The sequence below is a fragment of the Amblyomma americanum genome, chromosome 6 (genome assembly GCF_052857255.1).
Source record: "Amblyomma americanum isolate KBUSLIRL-KWMA chromosome 6, ASM5285725v1, whole genome shotgun sequence".
In the NCBI taxonomy this organism is placed as follows: Eukaryota; Metazoa; Arthropoda; class Arachnida; order Ixodida; family Ixodidae; genus Amblyomma; species Amblyomma americanum.
Genome location: NC_135502.1, coordinates 55153791 through 55175361, shown reverse-complemented (window position 1 = coordinate 55175361; position 21571 = coordinate 55153791). Strand labels below are relative to the sequence as shown.

At 45.8% G+C, this 21571-nt stretch overlaps 1 protein-coding gene across 2 annotated transcripts in view; it reads left to right on the top strand.

Moving 5' to 3' along the window:
- Positions 1-21571, top strand: part of rsh (Rap GTPase activating protein radish) — a 396216-nt gene that overhangs the window by 246830 nt on the left and 127815 nt on the right. For both annotated transcript variants that reach the window (XM_077626927.1, XM_077626926.1), the window contains 2 exons: positions 12869-13231; positions 17067-17377. In XM_077626927.1, coding sequence (XP_077483053.1) covers positions 12869-13231; positions 17067-17377 — 674 coding nt within the window. The remainder of the gene's footprint in view (positions 1-12868; positions 13232-17066; positions 17378-21571) is intronic.

Sequence of the window (21571 nt, the reverse complement as noted above, 5' to 3'; positions counted from 1 at the left end):
GCATCCATCAATGAAACTATTTGTGGCCTGTCAAGTTTTAATGCTGGATGCATTGCAGCAGAAAAAAATTACCATTGCTTTGCGCTGAATCTTGGAAATAGAGGTAGTTGGTGAGTTCCCGTTGTAAGTTACATAATCGAACACCTGAATGACTAATCCAAATTCCAGAACGTATCATAGTTGCAACAACAGCAACTGTCGAGTGTAATAAACAAAAAAATACCGGAAAGTTAACTTTAAAGACAAACACGGTGAATTGAGCCAGCGTGAAACGCGATGATATGAACTGTTAAAATGCTTAGTGTACTCAATTCATGCATAATAGCAGCAGCGAGGGCAGGCTGGCCAGAATCGCGTGCCAATGTCCTAATATAGAAACGAGCACGATTATAAAAATAAAACATGTCAAAAGTGAGACGACCGGTCGTGGCCGCAAAAAAATAGAAAAAGCTGGAGGCCAAAAAACACTCGGCAACAAGAACTACAAAAGCGTAAATATATAGCACAATGTGCTAAACTAAACGGCGCCCTTTCCTAGCTTCACACCCATGGACACGCACACGCACATCTACACGCACGCACATGTGCACGAACGCACGCACGCATGCTCGCTCAGTGCTTTTAACACACAAGGCGAACAGAAACCCAGCTTGAAGTGATTGAATAATGTCGCAGCAGTTCGCCATCCTCCCAGAAATAAAAGCGACAAGCAGTCTAAAATATTACAACTCCCAAGCCGCACACAAGGAAAAAAGAAGCTGAATAATCTGACAAGCAGACACACGTCGCGGCGAGGAAAAGCAAGATGTTCATTAAAAAAAATTAATAGAAATCACACTTGTGGTAGTGCCGAAAATTAGAACTCGCTGGTATGCGATAATGACTGTCCACAGAAAGGCGCGGTCCGTGCGGGTTACCCGTGCGTGCCCCCTCCCCCTCCGCCCGGTCACGCCTGGCTTCACGGACGCGGAATGGTTACGAACGTAGACATGCCTTTCCCGGGAGGGAACCCTTTGCTCTGTTTGTTTTGGCAAAGTTAGGCCAAGCACAAGGTACGGGACACTTTTGACGGCGACGACATTTACAAATGGGTTTTGCCCTTGAACTTTCATTTTACAGCTTCCACTGCGAAGAATACAAATAATAGCTGGTGGTTTAACGTTGCTAAGCACGAAGTATTGTGCGAAAGCAAGGCTTTTCTAATGTGGACATCATCGCCACGTACGTGAAAGTGCAATTGAGATGTCCACTGCCCAGGGAGCCGGTAATGCGCCTTTCCTTTTCTCAGAATCAACTTATACCCCTGTCACACGGCCAGTTTCAATGGCCATCGAGTCGAGAGCCTTCGAAATTCTCAATCGCCATCGAACTCGAAAGAGGTGTGTAGCTGCTAAACGGCAAATGTCAATAACCATTGAAGTGGTTCTCGTGTCTTACACCAGCACCACAATCGCTACTTTGGATTTTGCAAAAATAACAAAAATATTTGATAAGTGTATACTGAATGCTGAAATACACGCATACGCGCATGTCGTTTAAAACCCCTCTTAATTGCACGTACGCGACGGACAGATGCAGACAGATGCAGACACTGCTTTAGCCACTTTAATACAAGACGAGCCAAAACCAATCCAGCCCAACTGCGTCTTAGCGCTGCTCCGTCAGGCTTAAGACCTGGGAAATAGCCTTGATATCTGAAAAACAAGAGCTATTTGTCTCTTGAAACTTTATGCGAGGGTAAGAATGGGGAAATCGAAGGCGAATACAACCACTTAGAACACGATATTGCTTTGAGGGATTAGCGACGAAGCTGTTATCGATGTGAAGCGGGCGGGCAGGGCGCCGCCATGTTGTCAACGCAAAGTAAGCAAGCAACGCAATGACCGCAACACAACATTACTGAGCTTAATGCTCTCAAAACCAGTCTGATACCATTTTATAATTATTTTACAGACTGCTTGAATTAAACTTTAGCCGAATAATGTTTGTTCATGGTTTAGTACCGCGAATGTATCGTGTGCGAAAGTGCGCTTTGCGCCGCTCGAAAGAACGCTAGCCACCTTGGGCAGCGCTCGAAGGCCCTCGAAATCTCGATGGAGTTCCGCGCTGCTCCGTTGACTCGATAGACTATTGACTCGATGGCCATTGAAACTGCCCGTGTAGCAGCGCTCGATCGCCTTTGAGTCGATAGGCTTTCGATTCGAGGGCCTTTGAAATGCTCGTGTGACAGGGGTATTAGTCTACAACGTTGTCCACGCCAATGAACATCGGCGGCCTATTGCTCCAGTGCCGCGTTTCTGCCACAGTTGTCAACGCCGCCAACACAACAGCGCACATCTTTCTGCCTCTATGGCCACGAAGCTCAAAGTGCGGTTGAGGTGTCCACTGACCCATGGAGCCAGTTATGCGCCTTTCCTTTCGTGACTATCTCAGAGGCTTCACCTCCAACGGATTTTGAGGGTTAGGAGGCTAATAGTGTTTTCGTCCTACAAAATGAGCTGAAAAACTTCCTGCACGCACAACTGACATTGAGTAACATGCCTCGTTACAACAAAGCGGCAGCTGAGAAGGAAACGAGAACGAACTTCTCTTCATTGATTGTGCAAACCACACAGCGCAGTGATAGAGCCATTTAGCTGCGTCCGCTGCTGCAGCAACATTCTCGCCGCTACACCAGCCACGAAAGTGTTCCGAGTTGTCACCGACGAAAAGAGGGCGCCATCGGCGCGCTCACAGCGTAGGCAGAGACGGCGGAAGACGCGTCATGTGCGGGCGACGTGCGTCCTCGACCAGGATCGAGCAATCCCGCAATCGCCGCTGCTAGCGCGACGTCGGCGCTCCGCCACGCGGAAAATTCGCTGATGCGTGGAACGCCCGAGTGCTCAGCTGGAATGCGACGCCGAAAGAGGAGGTTGGGTACGGTCGAGCGATGACGCGTCTTCTGCACGGATCTGATTGGGAACGCAAAGTTCAGATGAATGAGCATGCAGACAGCTGAATTCAATGTGGGAGGGTCTAATTGTATTTTAAGGCCTGCCATCTGCAGTCGTGTCACCTGTAATTGTTGCTACTTGTTATGCTTGCTTTAATGTATAAGTGAAGCTGATGCCAAATTTTTATTAAACATGAGCCGTAATAACACAGAGGGAACAACCGTTGAAAGACATATTAGCAATGTAAAAATGGGGAGAAGTTTTTGTTCAAATCTTGAAGCCAGTGCTGTATGTCGACAGGGAAACCAGAGGGAAATGGGGAAGGGGGTTAGGAGGCACGTCAGAAAAAAGAACGAAAAAGAAGAAAAAATATGCCGCCACCGCCTGGAAGACGTTTAAGTAACCAGCGTTGGCTGTTTGGTAGCGCACTCTGTCGTCCATGCGATGTATTACCACGTGATTAGGCTACTTTTTCATACCTTACGGCGAGCGGGCGTCTACCGTCTTGAGGTCAGATATTTTTGACCAGTTTGAAAAAATTGAAAATTGGTTGCTGGGGAATGAAATGACGCAGAATCTGTTTCACATCTCGGCGGACACCTGAACCGGGCCATAAGAGAAGGGATAAAGGAAGGAATGAGAGAAGAAAGGAAGAAATATGTGCCGTAGTGGACGGCTTCGGAATAATTTCGACCACTTGGGGATCTTTAAGCTGCACTGACATCGCACAGCACACGGGCGCCTTTGCATTTCGCCTGCATCGAAACGGGGCCGCCGCGGTCGGGTTAGAACCCGGGTACTCCGCATATGTAACCGAGCACCCTAACCACTGAGCCAATGCGGCGGGTTACCATGGGCCGAAAAAGTTTTTCGACTCTTTGGAGGGCCATTTTTACTTACCTCAAGGCGGTGGGTGCCCGGTCGCCATAAGGTATGAAATTGTTAGCTGCTGAGTGCTGACGTCACGGCCGTGATGTTAAGCCTAACCGTAACTAAATATGAGCATAATCAGACAATATTGGTGTCTAACATGTTCTACAAATATGCCATTAGTTAGACCATCACGTCATCGGTTAATTAATTACAAGCAATCACATTTAAGCCTAACCATAGCTAAATACTAACCTCATTAATTAATATTAGCATCACACATGTTCTACTCCTCTAACGATTCCAAAAATCTAATTTGTTTTATGATTGCCTCAATAATTACTGAGTTGTAAGCGATTAAACACAGTCACGTGACTAGTTAATTATGACGTCACAAAATCAGTGGCCTAACCAATCAATCACAAATTCGATATACTAATGACGTCACCAATCAATCACCAATGCGGTTGCTATATCGATTTACTATGGGGACCGCCATCTTGAATTCCTCGGACAGAAAATTTCACGCCAAAGGTAGCAGACCCGGTAGCAGACCTCAAGAAATCGAGGAACGTGAGGAATAACAACTAACGTTCTTAAAACACTAGCGAATTACACGTTGCACCTATGACCTTGCTTTTAATCTCTTTCAAGTGCGCCAACCTTGTTACACGTGAATATGTTACGTATGTCTACAGTGCTCTGAGGTTAGAAATTCGGTCCTATTCGTACTTTTACTTTATTCTAGAACCTCATACTTAGACGCCAAGGGCTTTTAAACTCATACGATGATCGCCTGAGTGTAAAGTTTATGCACTACGCTACTATATCAGCAAATGTTTGGCTGAAATATTCTAGAATATTTTTCAGTGGATATTGCAGTCGTAAACTTACCTGACCACACAGGTAAAGAAAGTATACCGATGTTGGAATGTACTATACTTTGGTTTAATAAATTCACGCCATTTTTCACGCAGTTTTTTTTTAATATCAAGTATTCCTTCCAACTGCACTGTTCTTGACAAATGCTGAAGATTTCTGTATTGCAGAGAAAGACTGACTTAGAAAGTTGTAGTGCGCCCGCGACGCAGTGTGGAATGCGAAGATTGCACAACCTGAACCAAGGTTTCTACTACTGCAATTACACACGAATTGTCGCATTTATGTCAACTGGGCGCAGTACGCTCATTCCTTGCCAGAGTCCCGTAGGCGTTGCGCATGCATAATGATTGCTAATGACTAAACATCATGAAGTGGTCACCTGACTTAATGCTTTCACCCAGGTTTCGGTTATTTATGCAGGGATCCACAAAACGATAAGTCTCCTAATACACAACTGCTCAGAAATATTCCTTTGCTTTCTTCCTGTTTTTGTTCTCTGCATCCCAGGATGTTACAATATGTTCAAAGCAGGTATGTGCGTATCTTGCACACTTCCTTGCGTGTGCTCTCCTTGAGTCTCCGGTGCGCCAATGCACACTGGCAGTGTCGCTTTCTGAAGAACTTCTTCGTAATGATAATTACTTTCACACGTACAGACATATCGTTCTTACACTTTATTGCGACAAAGGAAGTCATATTCTTATGTATAGTACTTACCGAGACATTATGAATACTCACTGCTTATATCGTCAGTTATGTTTTCTAGTGCAGCTGAAACTAATTCCAAATACTGTGGAGCGTGGTATTTAATACATTAGGTTCATTTAGCGGAGGAGAAACTCGTTCATGATGAACCTAATATATTTGTGCCGAGGGCAATGATCCATTTATCATTTCCTGCCCATTTATCCTGCACCACAATTCTCGTATGGGGATCTGCTTTCTCTGACAGATCGCTTGCCTACGCTGCCTTTTATCTCACTTGCTTCTAAGTGCTTTCGCCGCACAGGAACGCCAGGCCATGGGATGAGCACGGGAATTCCCCCTCTGGGTCGGAGGAGAAGAATGCGCTCCATAAGGATGACGATCATTGCGCTCTTTCCCACGTCGCCTCGTATACTTTGCCCTGCCAGTTATGTGCACTGCTGATAGAGGTTGCATACCAGTCTGCGGCATCCCGACGTATTATATAAGAAGGTACTGCGACATGCAAATGAACTATTTTTTTCCTTGCAGTTTTCTGTCATCATTTGCCTCAATGTGTTTCAGAGCCTCCCATTCTAGTACTTCATAATTCTCATCAGTCGTGTTTCGCAGATACCACGGCCTGCAGTGCACGACGGTACCATTCGCGAACATGGTATCACAGGGCACGTGCACATTCTGCATGGACCCAAGGACAAACAAGAAAAACAACAAAAGAGCACAAGCAGTTCCCAACTATATTTTCTGCAAAGAAACAACGCTTTAAGGCGCGCATGGCTTCCTCCGCAGCACTGCATGCAAGACCCAAAGTGCTAGCGGTGTCCCTGGAAATACGTCTCGTCCTGCATGCGGGTTCTTCGGTATAGGGGGCCAGGGATCGTGCTCTCGGTGCTGTCGTAAGGAATACCCCGCACCCCTTCTCTTCGTTCCTCCTCTTTTCCTGGCAATTATTGCGCCCCGTATTCAGAGAGGGAATTCATTCTCGCCTGTTCTTTTACCGCCGGGTGGTTCGAGTATACGCGTGAATTTGTTTTATATTTTTTTTTTTTGCAAGGCAGCTCCGTGCAGTTTACAGCGTGATAAAATAGAACATCTGTATTACGTAAATGGCACGAAAATTACGTTGCTCGTTGAACAAAAAAAAAGGGGGGGGGGAGAAAAACCATAGGGGTAAATCCATGAAAGGCGACTGAGCGTTTGGTTTTTGGTTTTCTTACCCTTCTGTGAAGTATGCTCATTGAATCGTCCTTTTTTGCTTCATGGGATAACGAGCAAACAATAACTAAAGCATGCGGGAAAGAAATTTCCGCTGCACTGCATGTATTTGTCCGCGCTTCCGTAGCACAGCAGGAAGTAAAAAAAATGATGTGGCAGCTGTTGCAACGAATATGCTTTAATAATGCGCATATCGTGTTCTGAGTAGCGCTTGTAGAACGCCCTCTTTGAAGCTCTTTTTGCACGGAATGGCGTAACGCCGCTTTTTGTACACGGACGAGTACTTGCTTATGGCTCCTGAGACTCTTGGTCTTAGACGCCATTGTTAAAGCTGATGGCAGGCGTATGTACCAGCTCGAGCAAGCATACAAAGGCTTTGAATCAAAAATGTATGCTCAACTTCATGCTTCCATTTCTCAACGTCTTTCCTGTCTATTAACTCTTACTCTGCGCTATGTAACTGAAGCTTTTGTCATAGAATAGCAATGATATATCAGTTGGAGCTTATGAAACTTGTGCCACCTACGTTAAGGAATCATGGGCCTGGAATAACGTGAAATTTTTTCATCACACCATTTAAAAAAATCGGAAATCGGAAATGAAACCAGGTGAGTTTCGCTAAGGTCTCTAAGGAATTACAGGCACGGCTAGTCTATAACTGGTGCGCAAAAGAAAGCTTTTTTTCGACATCACGTGCAGCGTAAAAAAGCAGTTAGGTTTTTCGCAAGCTAAGCATTTTCGTAATTTGACAAAAATTAAGATATAAGGGAACTAAAATTTACGGTGAATACGGTGAGAATAAAGCACTGTTTTATTGACGTAAGCGAAGCGAACCTTATCAATTATGTGGTCCAAAAATATTTGAATCGGAATGTGTGTAAATTTTGGCAAATTAATAAGAAAGAAAAACTAGAAATAAACTTTAGCCAGCATGCGTTTACACTGAGGACAAAATATTTTTCAGTCTATTCCTCTGGTGCGAACATATCACGGAAATAAACTGATTTAACTTGAGAGTGACAGTGTTGAGGCCGAAGCTCTTACTGGAAAGTAGAAGCACTTAAATTTATTGTTAAGGTTTCGCAGCTCTAAACAAGATATGTTTTTTGGTACAGTGAGTTAAGATAAGCAGTCATTTCACCATATAAAGCAAGCACATTTGAAGCGTCATTATCTTTTTACTCAGTTCGTGCTTTTTTTTGTAATTGCATATTTCCTGCCTGCGGCTGTACATTTGCTCTGAATGTATGAAAGAATTTTGCTTAATGCCGCCCTTCTGCATGATTAAATTTCAGCAGCAGCAGTGATTACAGGTGTCAATGTCGGTGCGATGTTTAAACATTCATTTTCGTAGCTGCCTTGTGAATTACTGTGCCCAAATATTTTTCTTAGTACAAAGGACAACGAAAACTACACACTCCGAGGATATGCGGCTACTCTTCTGTAATTTGCGATTACCTGTGGTTGGAACATCGCGTCCTGCGTACTCTGTGGCTTCGAGAGACTAGTATGACCGCCGAAGCTCGCCCGAGAAACTTAAAATTGCAAGCGACTTTCATTTATTGCTTCCTAAATGTAGAGCTCTAAACGAAAGCGATGAACCTAGCGGCTCTTATTAGAAACAAAGCTGGTGTCATACGAAGAGTCAAGCCAAATTTGGAAAAAAAAGCTAGTAGTTTCTTGTCCAAGTCGCAGCGGTTGTTCCGTTTATTGATTGAATGTTTTCTGGCGTCTCAAGTTGCTCGTGAGCGTTAACAACGTAATCGGAACAATGTAAGTTGTTAAGTCAAGTGAGGTTATTTTGGCAGAGAGAAATAATTTACTTAATGGTCGACGAAAAAATCACAAGTGAAACAAAATTCTTGTCCCTTTTTCAATCCTCATGAAAAGTAAAATAAAAATAAAAAACAAGGTTCTCGGTTTAATGATTCTGGCTGGTAAAGATATGGAGGGTTCTAACGTATTTAAACAAGTAGGCATGCGAAAGCACGTGGTTAGCGTGATTGGCTCATGGTCTTGCTTTGCTTGGTTGGCGGCACGTCTGGAGACGATATCAGGCTGAGGTTAAGCTGATCTCATCTGCTCGCGCCACAGATGGAAGTTGATGAAGATGACGACGTGCAAAGCACAGGGTGAGAGTGTGTGTTGCAGTTTAACCCGAGTCGGGATCGGCTGCGGCGGTAGCATCGTGCTCTCGTGCACTGGCCCGCGAAGCTGATCTGTTCGACCCGCGGCGGGTTCAAACCCCAGTCACGGCAATATTTATTATTTATTTGTATATTTGACAGTTATGACGCTGCAGTTGCTATGTCGCAGTTGCTATGCTCTTGGCACAAACTCACATACATCCCAAGCTCTTGCTCGGGGCTTATCTATTGGAATAGTACTTTCGTGCTGAAATTCAATATGCCGAACAGACGTGCGTTGTGGCTATCTTATACTATTTCAAGATAAGATGCGCACTCAGTGAAGAAGCCCCCCCTTTTTTTGTATCGGCTAAATCATCAACTTATTCCCCCACGCCTGTACCACGTTGCATCAAACTTGTTGACATTAATCGAAAGAACTTGGCTTCAAGACATGCTCTTAGGCTGCCCACTCTCTGAGAAGAGTTGCATGTTTTTGCGCTAATTTACGGGTATACTTCGCCCCCTAGTTTCGGCATTCGAATGGAAGGATAGTTAAGAGGACAAATTAAAACTGCGGTTTACTGGCTCTTAAATGGCCTCTAAAAGCAATTTTTGAAATCTGTTAACGTCAAATGAGACAGGTGAACAGAAGGTGACATCGTAACGCGTTAGATAGCCAAGCAAGAGTGTTTGCATCAAACTTCCAATTTGCGTCGCACATGTCGTGCGTGGTGAAAACAAGATATGCAAACATTTATTTCTTCCTCCAAGTATTGCGCTTCCAGGTGTCACGTGATTCGTTTGATTCTTTAAATTTTCTTCAGTGCCGAGTATTCCTGCGCTATGTTTCGTGGGAAGCGCAGAACGGCAGCTGGACAGTTGTCTTTGCTCCGAGAACTCGAATTTTCGCTTAGGTCAGATCTAAGGAAATATGAACCTATGTAACAAGGCATTGTGTACGCGAGTTTTTATGGAGATCTGTCGCTTCCTTTGTATTTTGTCTTTATCTGTTTTTTCTACATACACCTTTTTTTTTTTCGGAAGCGATCTTTTACGTGCATCAATTTGCGCACGTCATCACTACACGCTGCAGTAGCGAACGAAAAGTGGTACACCCACTTCAGTGAAATCCAGCGAAACCGCGAACAAGCAAGCTTTACACGCATCGTCGTTTGGGCTGAGGTGCAAAACGGTAGCGTCCGAAGACTACATTGAAACTAAGACTCAGACGTGACTGGAAAGAAGAATGTGTTTATCGTGTTTGAAGACCCTGGCTTCCCAAATCGAATGAAAATGAAAATTGGTTTTTGAGGAAAGAAAATGGCGCAGTGGCGCCTCTGAATTCCATGTTCGCTGCCCACCTGTGTTTTCACGCCCCACGCTGGCAAAAAAAAAAACACAAGTAGACAGTCTTTATTATTTCGCAGTCTTACAAATATGCCCGCATACTGCATTGCGATTTCAAAACATCGAACCCTAAACTTACATAGGGGCATTAAACACCAGAGCACTTCCATTTACAGTGTGCTGTTTTTTGACTGTAAAATATTGCTATTTCGTAAAAGCGCCTACTTTTAAGAAGTCCACCAATGCGTTGTTAGCAATATAAAAATGCGAAACTGTGGGTAATTAAAGGAGCCATAACTTCGGAGAAAGGAGTCGTAAAAATGCGACAGAGTCCGTTGCTTATTTCCTTTTCTGATGCTTCTTCAGGTTTAATTTTTTTACATATCAAAATTTCAAGTTGTTTCATTTTGAAATACGTGTCAGCTTTGCGAACCGAACCGTTGGATACATGAAATTCTACGCCGCCTAAGGACTGCCGCTTCAGGAAGGTAATCCCGTTTTCCTGAATTTGCTGCACATACACGAGCAGCAGCAAACTTTCTTTCGGCTTAGAATAATAAAAGGGAACGAACACAGGATGTAGACCACAGGATCGCACAGTTCTCTTTTTTTTTTTGCAGCGTCTATTCTCACTTCTTGATTTTGTTCACACTTTATCATCACCGTGCCACCGCTTTCGTATCGTCTCGTGTTTCATGCGAGTCGTAAAAGAGTTGCCGCGCTCTCGCGTAGCACCAGCGCCGAGCAAGCGCTGAGATCCCTTTATGGTTTCCTGCCGATCTCTCAACGTCGCCAGTCCCGCTGCGCATTGATCCTCAAAGCTCTCATCTCCGGGCGCTGCTCTCGAAAGAGCCGCCATCGCCGAGCGCTGCCGCGGCTTTTATGAACCCCTTGACTGTTACTTTCATACAGACCTGCTTTCGCATCGTCACACCGCCAAATACGATTATTTACGGGAGGACTCTTAGCGCCCGGACTCCTCAAGGAACGTTACGAAAAGCCAAGGGGATCAGTTCCTAACGTTCGCACGGGAACATCTCGGGCGCAGGAAGCGGGAAGGGGAGGGGGGGGGGGGGGTGTAAGGTATATCCAAGGTATATTTATCTCTGTATAAATAAAGGAAAGAGCAAACACTTCTTCGGCCTGCAGTCGGAGATGCTGCCTCATGGGCCTTGGCTTCGGCCTCTGTGCGAATGATCAGTGTGCAGTGCGCAGTATCTCATAATGTTCCTTGCCGTCGCATTTATGGCTAGTTTCCTACCGTTCCAGTACAAAGGGGTATCTGGTCCCGTTTAGGTAGTGGCTGCAACAACTAACTTGATAGCTGACTATGTCGTAAATCATAAACACGTCAGCTCAAATTGCGGTGTTTAGGTCTTAACACAGCGTAGTGTGGCTTGCTGAACGCACGGGTGTGGACACAGTAGACTGGTTTGTGCGCCTAATGTGGTACTAAGAGACTAGAATGTCATTCTAACCTCGTTATTGCCCTCAGAAAGACCGAAAAGAGGGATGGGTTGTTTTGTATCCACTTGTTCTTTATTCAGAAGCCTGAAATATACAGTCTAGCTTGCCGGCAGCTTGTGAATAGGCATCAACAACTCTTGTTTTCCTTAAAATAGTGGAAGCCGCGAAAAATTAGATTATAAAAATGAAGTATGCCTGTTCGTTTAGTCACAGTCCTTATTCTACGAAGCCTTCATTCTCGAGTTCGTTTGCTCAGGACGGTCTTATTCCTCACGAAGAGGAAGCTTTCATCAAAAGCGGAAGGAAGGTGTACGAAGAATGTCACTCAAAGTCAACCAAGGAGCACAGCTTAAGACACTACATGTTTTTATTTGATGCACAATATAGTTCATGTCGACCTGGTTGGAATTCTCGGAACCCGACGTGCAGCAGTTCAGAGCAAGTCTGGGAAGTTGTTGATTCCGTAGGGCTGAAATTTGAGCCTTAGAATTCTACGCAGGAAGTGAGCGCATCTGGAGAGCGCAGTTGTCGATGAATAAAATAAATAGTGCGAGCGCGTGGGGTTCCCTGCCTTTCGCGCCTTGATTAAGCTCATAATTGTTTAACTCTCAAGTAATGCCTGGTTCGGAAGAGTCTCACATGATTAGGAGCCATCATAGAGAACATGTTTTCTGGAACGCTGTCTCAAAACCCCATATGCATCTTACGCTCACTCTCGCCTTATCGCATTTAATTCGTGGACGACTATACCCCCGTGTGCACACCCATCGTCTCCAGGATTTGCACTCTAAACACTAATACGCCTCTACGGGAGTAAAAACAGTGTAAACTGTCCTCAACGCACACCCTTTCATTAAAGGGTGTACCGTAGAGGAGAGCTTCCTTCTTTTTTACTCCTTTCTGTTTAGAGTGTAGGGTAGAAAGCAAGAGGGATGGTGTAATTCTTGAGGCACAGACTTGATCAAAGGAAGGGAGGGAAGTTTCAATTCGTTCATTAATGTTTTGAAGAGAGGATCTGCCTTTGCCTGGCTATAGAAAACGACAAGTCTCCCCATCGAAACATTTGTCAGCAGATTGCGGCGGACGCTACGGCGGGACGACTAATGAGAGGACGCAGACCAAATTTTCGACAAGAGGACTTGTCTTCCCGATGTGGACCAATACAGCTAGATGCAAATAGTTTCGCCGGAACGATGATAGGCGGGCAGAATCTTCTTTCCGTCTCCTTGTTCAAACTCTCGGTGTCTTGCGGTGTCACTTGTGCGTTGCAATCTTGTGGCCAGTCTGAGTGCACACATGCTTCTGGTTCCCCCCGAGCAGGACAGAGGAGGATGCCGGAGCCGTCGGCCAAGCCAGCCCGTGGTGACTCCGCAGCGGCGGCGCAGCAGTGCGGCCACGGCCACGGGCGGCCCCCTGCCGGAGTGGGAAGGTGGCGGCGACACCTTCCACGAGGACTGCCTGGTGTGCGAGACGTGCGGCCTGCGGCTGGCCGGCTCCAGCTGGCAGGCGGCGCACCGCTTCCAGAACAAGATCTACTGTGGCCTGCACTACGCCGACGTGACGGGTCTGTCCAGCGGCGAGGAGTTCCTCGCCAAGTTGCGCGAGTACAAGCGCCAGTCGCTGGGCTGTGCCGAAGCCCGCCGCAAGAGCTCCACCACGCTCACATTCCCCGTGCCGGTGCAGGTGCGTCCCAGGTGGTGCGCTGCGGAGGCCACCTACCTGTATAATGGCAGGTGTTTCCTGTGCCATCTTCATACCCAGCAATTCTGGACAGACAAAAGCATCTTTCAGCCGCAAATAGTTTATGGATGCAATTTTTTTCATTTTCACTTTAACAATCCGCAAATGTCCCCTTGGCAGGCTTCTATTTTTTTTTGCTATTAACATTTTTGCTGTTGTCAAGAGCGTTCGTCGTTGATTTTCTATGGCAGTTTTTAACACTCGATGCGAGTGATGGAAAAACTTTCACAGAAAGATTTCGCTACGCATCGGAAGAGTTGACCATTACCTTGAATATTTTCATAATGTTCAGTACCTTACGATGTTGAAAACTGAAAATTGGTTTTCGGGGTAAGGAAATGGAGCAGCATCTGTCTTACATCTCGGCGGACACCTGAACCGCGCCGTAAGGGAACGGTTAAAAGAAGGATGTTACAGTATTCAAAATTTTTGTCTAAGAAAACTGGGCTTGGTAGAATGCAGTGCTATTTAAACCTGAGCGTGTATTCCATTCGTTTGAAAGATGCACAGCCTGTGCTGCGCCTTGTGTATCCATTTCTATTCCACCTCTGTACTCATACTTACGTCCCCGAGCTTTTTTTCAAAAGCGCTCTACGGTGACGTAAGAACAACATGAATCTAGACATCAAAGAAAGAATTTGGGAGATGAAAAAATTGTGCTATTTTATAGTGTGTTAAATAGATCTTCAAGGGTGGCGTCGGCCCCTACCATGGATTCTTCCACTTGCTCCTAGCAGCCTGATGCTGTTGCTTCTGAAGTTTTATTAGAGGCATTCTATTCATTATACGATCGTGAGCATTAAATGTCGTTATCTGCAATCACGGGGGCAGCTAATCTCTTTTCCTAGGCTCTCATAACATTGGCTGGACACGCCCTTTGCCTCTATTATTGCCCGGCACTTATAATATATATATTGATTAATTAGGTCAGTTAGGACAATAGCGACTTCTTACGCACCTGTGTGAGATTTATCATGCAGAAATAAACCATGGTTTGGCGAGTGGCACTTCAGACAGTTTCTGTGTTAATATCAAATGTATTGTCACTCTTCGTTGAACAAGCGATTTTTACCCGTACTAAATACGGCTTTAAGCTCTTACTGTACTCTCGACGAAAGAAAGTGAACTTGAAAGTCTAAAAATTCAACACACCGGACTTGCATTGAGTCAACCCCTAAATCTTTCGCAAGTTTCAACAATTCTGAGCCCAGAAATATTAGTAACGATCGAGCACCCTTATATGAACCCTATTCTCCTTTCGATTAACGCCATCCCGAAACCTGCCAATTTTTTTTTACCATTGTTCGGCCTCTAATAGGAACTCGTACGTGCAAATGGCGCCTGGCTTCGGTCTCGGTGCCGAACCGAGCACGCAGAGACACGTCCGGCCTCGAAGCGTGCTTCATTTCTGCGCAAGCCCGACCGGTCGCTCCGCTCGCTCATTGGGATTGGTTCATTAATAAACGAACCCGAGCTCTGCGTGCGATGTATATTCCGGCCGCCTCACGCAGCCTGCACGACCGGACGCCTGGTGACAGGAACCGGGTCGCACCACGGCCCGCCGGTAAATGAGCGCATTCATAATTCCGACTCCGGTCGTGTGTATATCTCACGGCTGCCACCAGCGGACCTCCGCCCGTGTCCACGAGTAACGGCTTGCATGCGCATGGACCAAATGATGGAGTGCCCAATTTTTCATCCGCCCGGATCTGCTTGCAAGGCGCCGGAATGATTTTCCCTTTTTCCCCCTCGCTCTCTTTTCGCGTAAGTTGGGAAGGAGCGGTGGTTTCTGTTTAGGCATGTGCACGGAGTCGATCATCGCGAATACGTCGCTGCTTATACAGCAGTTCGACTTATTTGTCGCTGAGCATCTTGCTCGGTATAACGGTCGCAGATCAACGACTTCACCTCGGCCTGACGTTATGGAACCCAAGGAGCAGCCCGTTTTGGTTTATTATCTGGTAGATAAAGCCTCTGGCAAATTATTATCGCTAAACCAGTTATTCATACACGACTGCGTGAAAACGAAACAGGCGTAAAACGAAGCGAGACAGCCCCATTTACTCCATGTGTAAACTAAAAGGGCGATCCTCGAAGTAGGTGTGCTGTCCTTCCTTGCGGGAAAGATATTTTCGCTTAAGTAATCGCTTGGTGTGCACATGTTTTAAGAATTTCAATATTTTGAAACACTCTAGTGCGTAGAGCTCCACCACGCCTTAATCGGCAACAGAAAACACAGACTGCCTGATTTATCATGCATGTTAATATAGGGTTCAATTTAAAGACAATTAAAATGCGCTTTTGTTTTTTGCAAGAACGCATACTTTCTTTTTCGACGAGCAGAAAATCTGTATCTTGTTGCTTAAGTATTAAGAACTGAATTACACCTAAAATAAAAAAAATTGTGGTAGTTTCTGGACATGAAGACGGGGATACTGTTATATTAGCCGACTATAGATCATTTGTGCTTGCTTTTTTATTATTTATTCGAGAAATGTGCCACAAGGCAAAGATTCGTTAAAGAGGATGGAGATGTAGGAGAAAGTTTTCAGAATGAATGCAAACGAGTTTTGCTGATAAAGCTGCGAAGTTTTTCTAGGCAGCGACTGCTTATTATCCACCGCATATTGTGGAATTTTTTAGAGAACCTATTTTTGTTAAATATTTATAGCTAGACCAAGAAGCATATATACTCATTAGAAAGGTTAACGGTAGCTGCTATTAAAACATGCTCATTTAATTTCAGCGCCAAATTTCTTGATAACTCAGAAAGCGCATGATAGACTAGTGACAGCGACCTTTCGCTTTTTTAATCGTTTTCAAGTCATAGCCTTCTATGCACAAAAGTAAGATATGAAGTTCAAGGAGGTGGTAAATAATGGATCGTGTAAGAAGCCAGCCTACTGTAAACACTCATGCTTACAGCTGCTCTTGTGCCATGTTAGCGACCTTTCAGTCCTTCCCGATGTCATGTAGGCAAATTTTGTCATAATTCATAATATGACTTTTTTTTTCTAGGCACTTGTTGCCACGTGAATTTTTTAAAAGCAAGAAACCAAAAAAAAATGTGATCCCACCGCGGTAGCTCAGTTGCTTCGACTTTCGGCTGCTGATCCCAAGGTGACTGCATCGATCCCGGCCCCGGCGGTCGTACTTCGACGGAAGCGAAATACAAAAACGCCTGTGTGGTGTGCGACGCGTCAGCGCACGTTAAAGAATCCCAGTTGGTCTAATTAATCGGAAGCACAGCACTGCGGCGTCCCTCATCATCTCACGTGTCGCTTCGGGACATTAAACTCCACAATCTATATTAATTATTTCAATGTTTTAAGGGGAATCTACCAAGGTAGATTAGATTTGAAATATAGGACTAATCACTGATTAGCATGCACCAAAGCGCGCCAATACGGCTACACAGCAACTGTATGCTACTTTCAAGAAAAGAACACAGCGTTCCCATGCAGCCGTAGGGATTCGTTTATTAAGGTGACACTGGTGAGTATTTTCTAATTTATTTGTGACTCATTGTGGAACATCGCGTTTCTTGGGTGGACGCTAATGAGTATTTCCTACTTTATTTGTGACTCATTGTGGAACTTTTTTACACCCCAAATTTTGGCCTTTAAAATTGTAAGTCTGCCCAGTTGAATTTTCAGGGTCCGCATAGTGTGTTAAGGGGAAAAGAAACAGGCTAATGCAAAACGGCGGCGGCGCCAGAAATGTTGGCAATCAACTAAGCAGAACAGCTGCCACAGAGACCGGTCGCTGCCGTTTGCAGGCTTGCCCTGGCACCCCTTGCGAGCAGTACCCGCACTGCATAAAGGCGGCACCGGGGTACTGGATCGAGTGCGCGGGTCCCCGGAAGGAAGCCGATGGCCTGCCGGATCCCCCGGACGGCAATGGGGCCGCGGACTGCGGCCTGCCGCCCAACGTGTCCGGTGGCCTAGAGCTGGTCTCCCGCGACGAGGACACCTACGAGCGGCACTTCTACGGCAAGGAGCACTGGAACTACTTCACCAACGACGAGGCTCTGGGGCCCGTCATCATGAGCCTCAGGCAGGAGAACATCAACAACAGGGACCAGTTCAGGTGCGTAGTGAGCCCACGTCATGCGCGACTGGACTGCGCCCGTTTGCGTCTTTGCGTCTACGTCTTCTGCGTCTGCGTCGTTCTACGTTTTCGTGTCGGCACGCCATGGTATGGTCGAAAACTACCACGAACCGCTTCTCAAGGTTAAAGATGGCTAACTTGGGAGGGTTTTTTTCAGCCACAGCTGTTCAAAGTACTGAACACGGTGTTGAAAATTAAACGTGCTTCGACTGTCATGCATAACAACGGGTTCATAGCCGGTTTTTACTCTAAGGCCAGGAGGCCTTCCCATCGCAGGACTGTACGATCGAGAAGACTACACGTGTCACATATGAAGCTACTGTATGAGTGGCGTAAATTTCTAGGCAATTATGTGGACATTTCATAGTTGTTTGAAGCCAGCAACAATGACTATATAGTCGAATTCTTGGAAACGTTAATAACCGAATGAGACTGCATTTGGAACATTTTTTTTTAGCAACAGGAGCTTTTCATTTCTGTCCAACTCGATATCGTGTCCTCGGTGATGTCCACATCATGTAAAGTTGCGACTGGGGGCGCACACATGGCACACACCTGCCCGCGGCCGCGGCAGAACTTGCTGGCAGGTTGGCCGGCAGGTAGCGCTCCGTTTCTAAATCCGAGGGCAAAGCTGCATAAGTGTTACGACGAGCTCGAGAATGGGAAAGGAACACAAGGCGAGTCCAATAGGCGTGGGCGTAAAGGTCCCGCCATTAACAAGAATTCGGGACGGGTTCCGGCCAGTGCCAATCACGTTATGCTTGCAACACTTAGGCCATTCTCTTTCTTTCATCACGGACGGTGTCAGTGTGCTATTTTTTAATGCTCGATGCCACGCGCCACACAGTGGCAGCAAAGGGAACTGTACGCGCATGTCCCTAATTCCTGAAAGTGATCGCACTCGGCCGGACCTAGGGAAGGCGACATCACACTTATAAAAATGATCTACAGACTTTCTATAGAGTTCTTATAGACTATATTGGCTTCCTATAGATCTTTCCTTTTGTTTAAAGACTTTCTATAGACAAAGGTGTACTAAATGTGGAAGGTCTTAAATATATATATTATCTATAGGCTTTCTATAGGATTTCTGTGGTCTATATACTAGTCTAAATTATTCGACAATAAAAAGTCTATAGACTAACTTATATAACTTGTTTACTTATTTGACAATACTGTTGCCCCATGCAGGGGCTATAGCAGGTGTGGGCTACATAAAATATATTACAGTGTACAACTTGATGCACTAAGAGCATATGGCAACAATAAAGTATAAATACAATACGTTTGCATGTCACAACGATTCAGTTGCTGACACGAATTCAGAAAACGATAATGAACGCATGCTGCCTATTAAAAAGTTCCAAACTTCGATAGCACACGGAAAGAAACTGTATTTGAAAGCGTTAGTAGGTGCAAAAAATTGTTGGATATTAAGGTTGGGGTGGCTCTTGTTGTAAACAGCGCATGAACAGCCTATAGACTTTCTAAAGAATCTTCTATAACGCAAAATCAACACCCTGCAATGTTTACTGCACAAGACAGAAGCAAGCTTCGAAGGCCAGCGGAAGCCGAAGTAGGCTCAAAGGTGTTTCAGAAAAATTTCCCGGACAAATTGTCTAACTGCAGTTGCTGTGTGTGTAACTGTCTGTGGATCCGGAAGTACCTCAAGGCATTAAGATCGACTAGCCACTCTACAGTGTAACGAGCTTTTCCACTAGCCGGCCTCACAGCACTCCAGTTAAGCCTTAGTGTTGGCGGAATTTCGCCTTTCATTGCCGTAACCTCGGCGTCAATATTTTCTTTATTGTTTTCAACAGCGTACATTTCAAGGAGTACGTGGAATAAATACCATTATTTTCCTGCGACCTGGAGTGGAAAATGTCATTGCCTTAGATAAATGTTTAAGTACGAAAGTGCTGCAGAAGGCATTTCCAGTTAAGTTGCTGCAGATTTCAACTTTCGACGTATAGTTCAAAGTTGGTAATTTCAGTAAGGTTGAGCGACAAACGATTGTTAACACGTTTATTTAGAGTTTTTCCGCAAATAATCTGCCGCTGATGACAGTAGTCGCTCTACTTGTGACGCTTATTTTAGATGCTATGTGCCGCAGTTAACCTTCTGGGATATGCGCTTGGAAAGTGGTGCCATGGTTTAGAATCCTGAATACGGTGCAGCGGTATATCTTGCAAACACTTGACTATCTGAAAAAAAAAATAGCGAGCGCGATGTTTCTATATTTTTGTACTCCAGGCTGCAAAACATTTTTACTAGGGACCTCAATAAAAATTTCTTATATGTTGCTTTTTGATGCTTCTGTGTATTGAAAGTTTGAGTCTTAACGAAGCCAGTATAAGATGAGGGTTTGAGGGCAACAAAGTGCCAACGGGCTTACTCGCTTCCTCTTTGTTAAAGGCATAATGTACGAGGCACTTAGCGAAGGGAAATGTCGCAGAGAACTGGCCACGCTGTATTACATTCTCCGCATTCAAGGTGTAGCAGTCTAGAGCGAATATCCTTCGGGACGGGACAGATGCGTGTCGATTTAGGTGGACAGAAGGCTGGCAGCGGAAAGATAAGGAGACCGGAGGCGACCGAAGAATAAACTGCGATGGTGTTTCGGCCATTAGGAGATTGGGTGCGCGTCTCTTTAACCTCCCATTTTGTAGCAATCCCGCAAATGACGGGGCCCATTCAGAGAAAGAGAGCCCGCAGCGGCCTCACAATGCGCGCCCTGTGAGGAGCGCTGTACTGTGGGGGTCGCGGTGGTGCTTCTGTTTCTATGCGCCCCCTATTTCGAACGCCTCCGCCGCTAGCAGCAGTCCCCGAAGGCACGTATTTTAGACGCTCGCCGTAAACGGTTTATTGATCGGCCTCGATTCCCTCCTGCGCGGTGACGAAGTGCTCGCTTATTTTGCTTTCCTTTTTTGTTAGTTTTCACTTTCATCTGCTCTCGCGTGATGGCGGTGGCGACATGCATAATGGTTGAGAGGGGAAGCCATGGGGGGGGGGGGGGGGCACAGAAGCAGGTAGAGAAAGCGAGAAAGAGATCGAGCTGGAATGGTAATGAGCCGTCTCCGGGGAAAATAGGAACACCCGCAAGCGTGGTGCGGAGCGACATTGATTAACCGACCTACTTGGTGGCCGCCTCGGAAAGGTAAACGCGCTCCGCCCATCGCATCATCCGCAGCGGTTTCGAGGAGGCATCGATCAGCTAGCGCCAGGAGGGTGCGAGGGCGTGGAATTCTTTAGCGTTGCTGTTATCTCATGCGCCACCGACAGACGCTTATCGACAGATATCCGCGCAATGGGTGACTGCAATTCGCTTGTGATTCTTCTTCGAGCTGTATAAGCGGGTAGCGGTATTAATGCCTTAGCGATAAAGGCCTAATCTGGAAAAAAAAAATATTTCGGTCGTAAACTTCGCCCATTGGCTGGAGTGATCTGACGTCAGCACAGAGGGAAATTCCAATTGGCTCGAAGGAAGTGACGTGATCGGACCGGAAATGACGTCTTTTCTTGTAAAGGCGTCAACAGATGCTACTGGTATCGCATTAACATCACGCAGGAAATTATGTGTCCCTGTGAATTTTTGACCAGAGGGGAGGGGGGGATGTGGTTCAGGAAACATGATATGCAACAGTAGTAGACAGAGGAAACAGGATTGAGAGGCAGCAAACGTGTTCAGATGTGACGAAAGCGGGAGCCGCAATAAACGTGTTATAGACGTATTCTGAACGTAGCAAAACGTCCTTATGAACAGTGCAATGGATTTGTCTTCACGCGTTGCCTTAAGGTGCTGCTCTCTGCGGTTCTGTCACAAGAAAAAAAAACCGTGAGCCCGGAGTACGTTTGCCTGTGTTAAGTCGTCGCGTCGCACTGTAGCCTGTTCGTTGTCCCGCTGTTTGCGCGCTGGCGGCGACAAGAAGCTCGCCGATAATGAAAGCTAAGGAACTGCGGTGGTCGAAACAGAAAAAAAATAATGCATGGGAGCAGTGGGTTGGAAGGAGAAGAAAAAGCACAAGAATAAAGGAGGGAAAGACTCGGCTGCCATTGCCTGGGACGACAGAGAAAAAGTGGGGCGGATAAGGTCAGCCGCAGCTGTTGTGCGTCCGATGGTCGTTTTCTTCTCCGCTCCTCATCATCCATCAGCATCGGCGCTTGCAGGAGAGG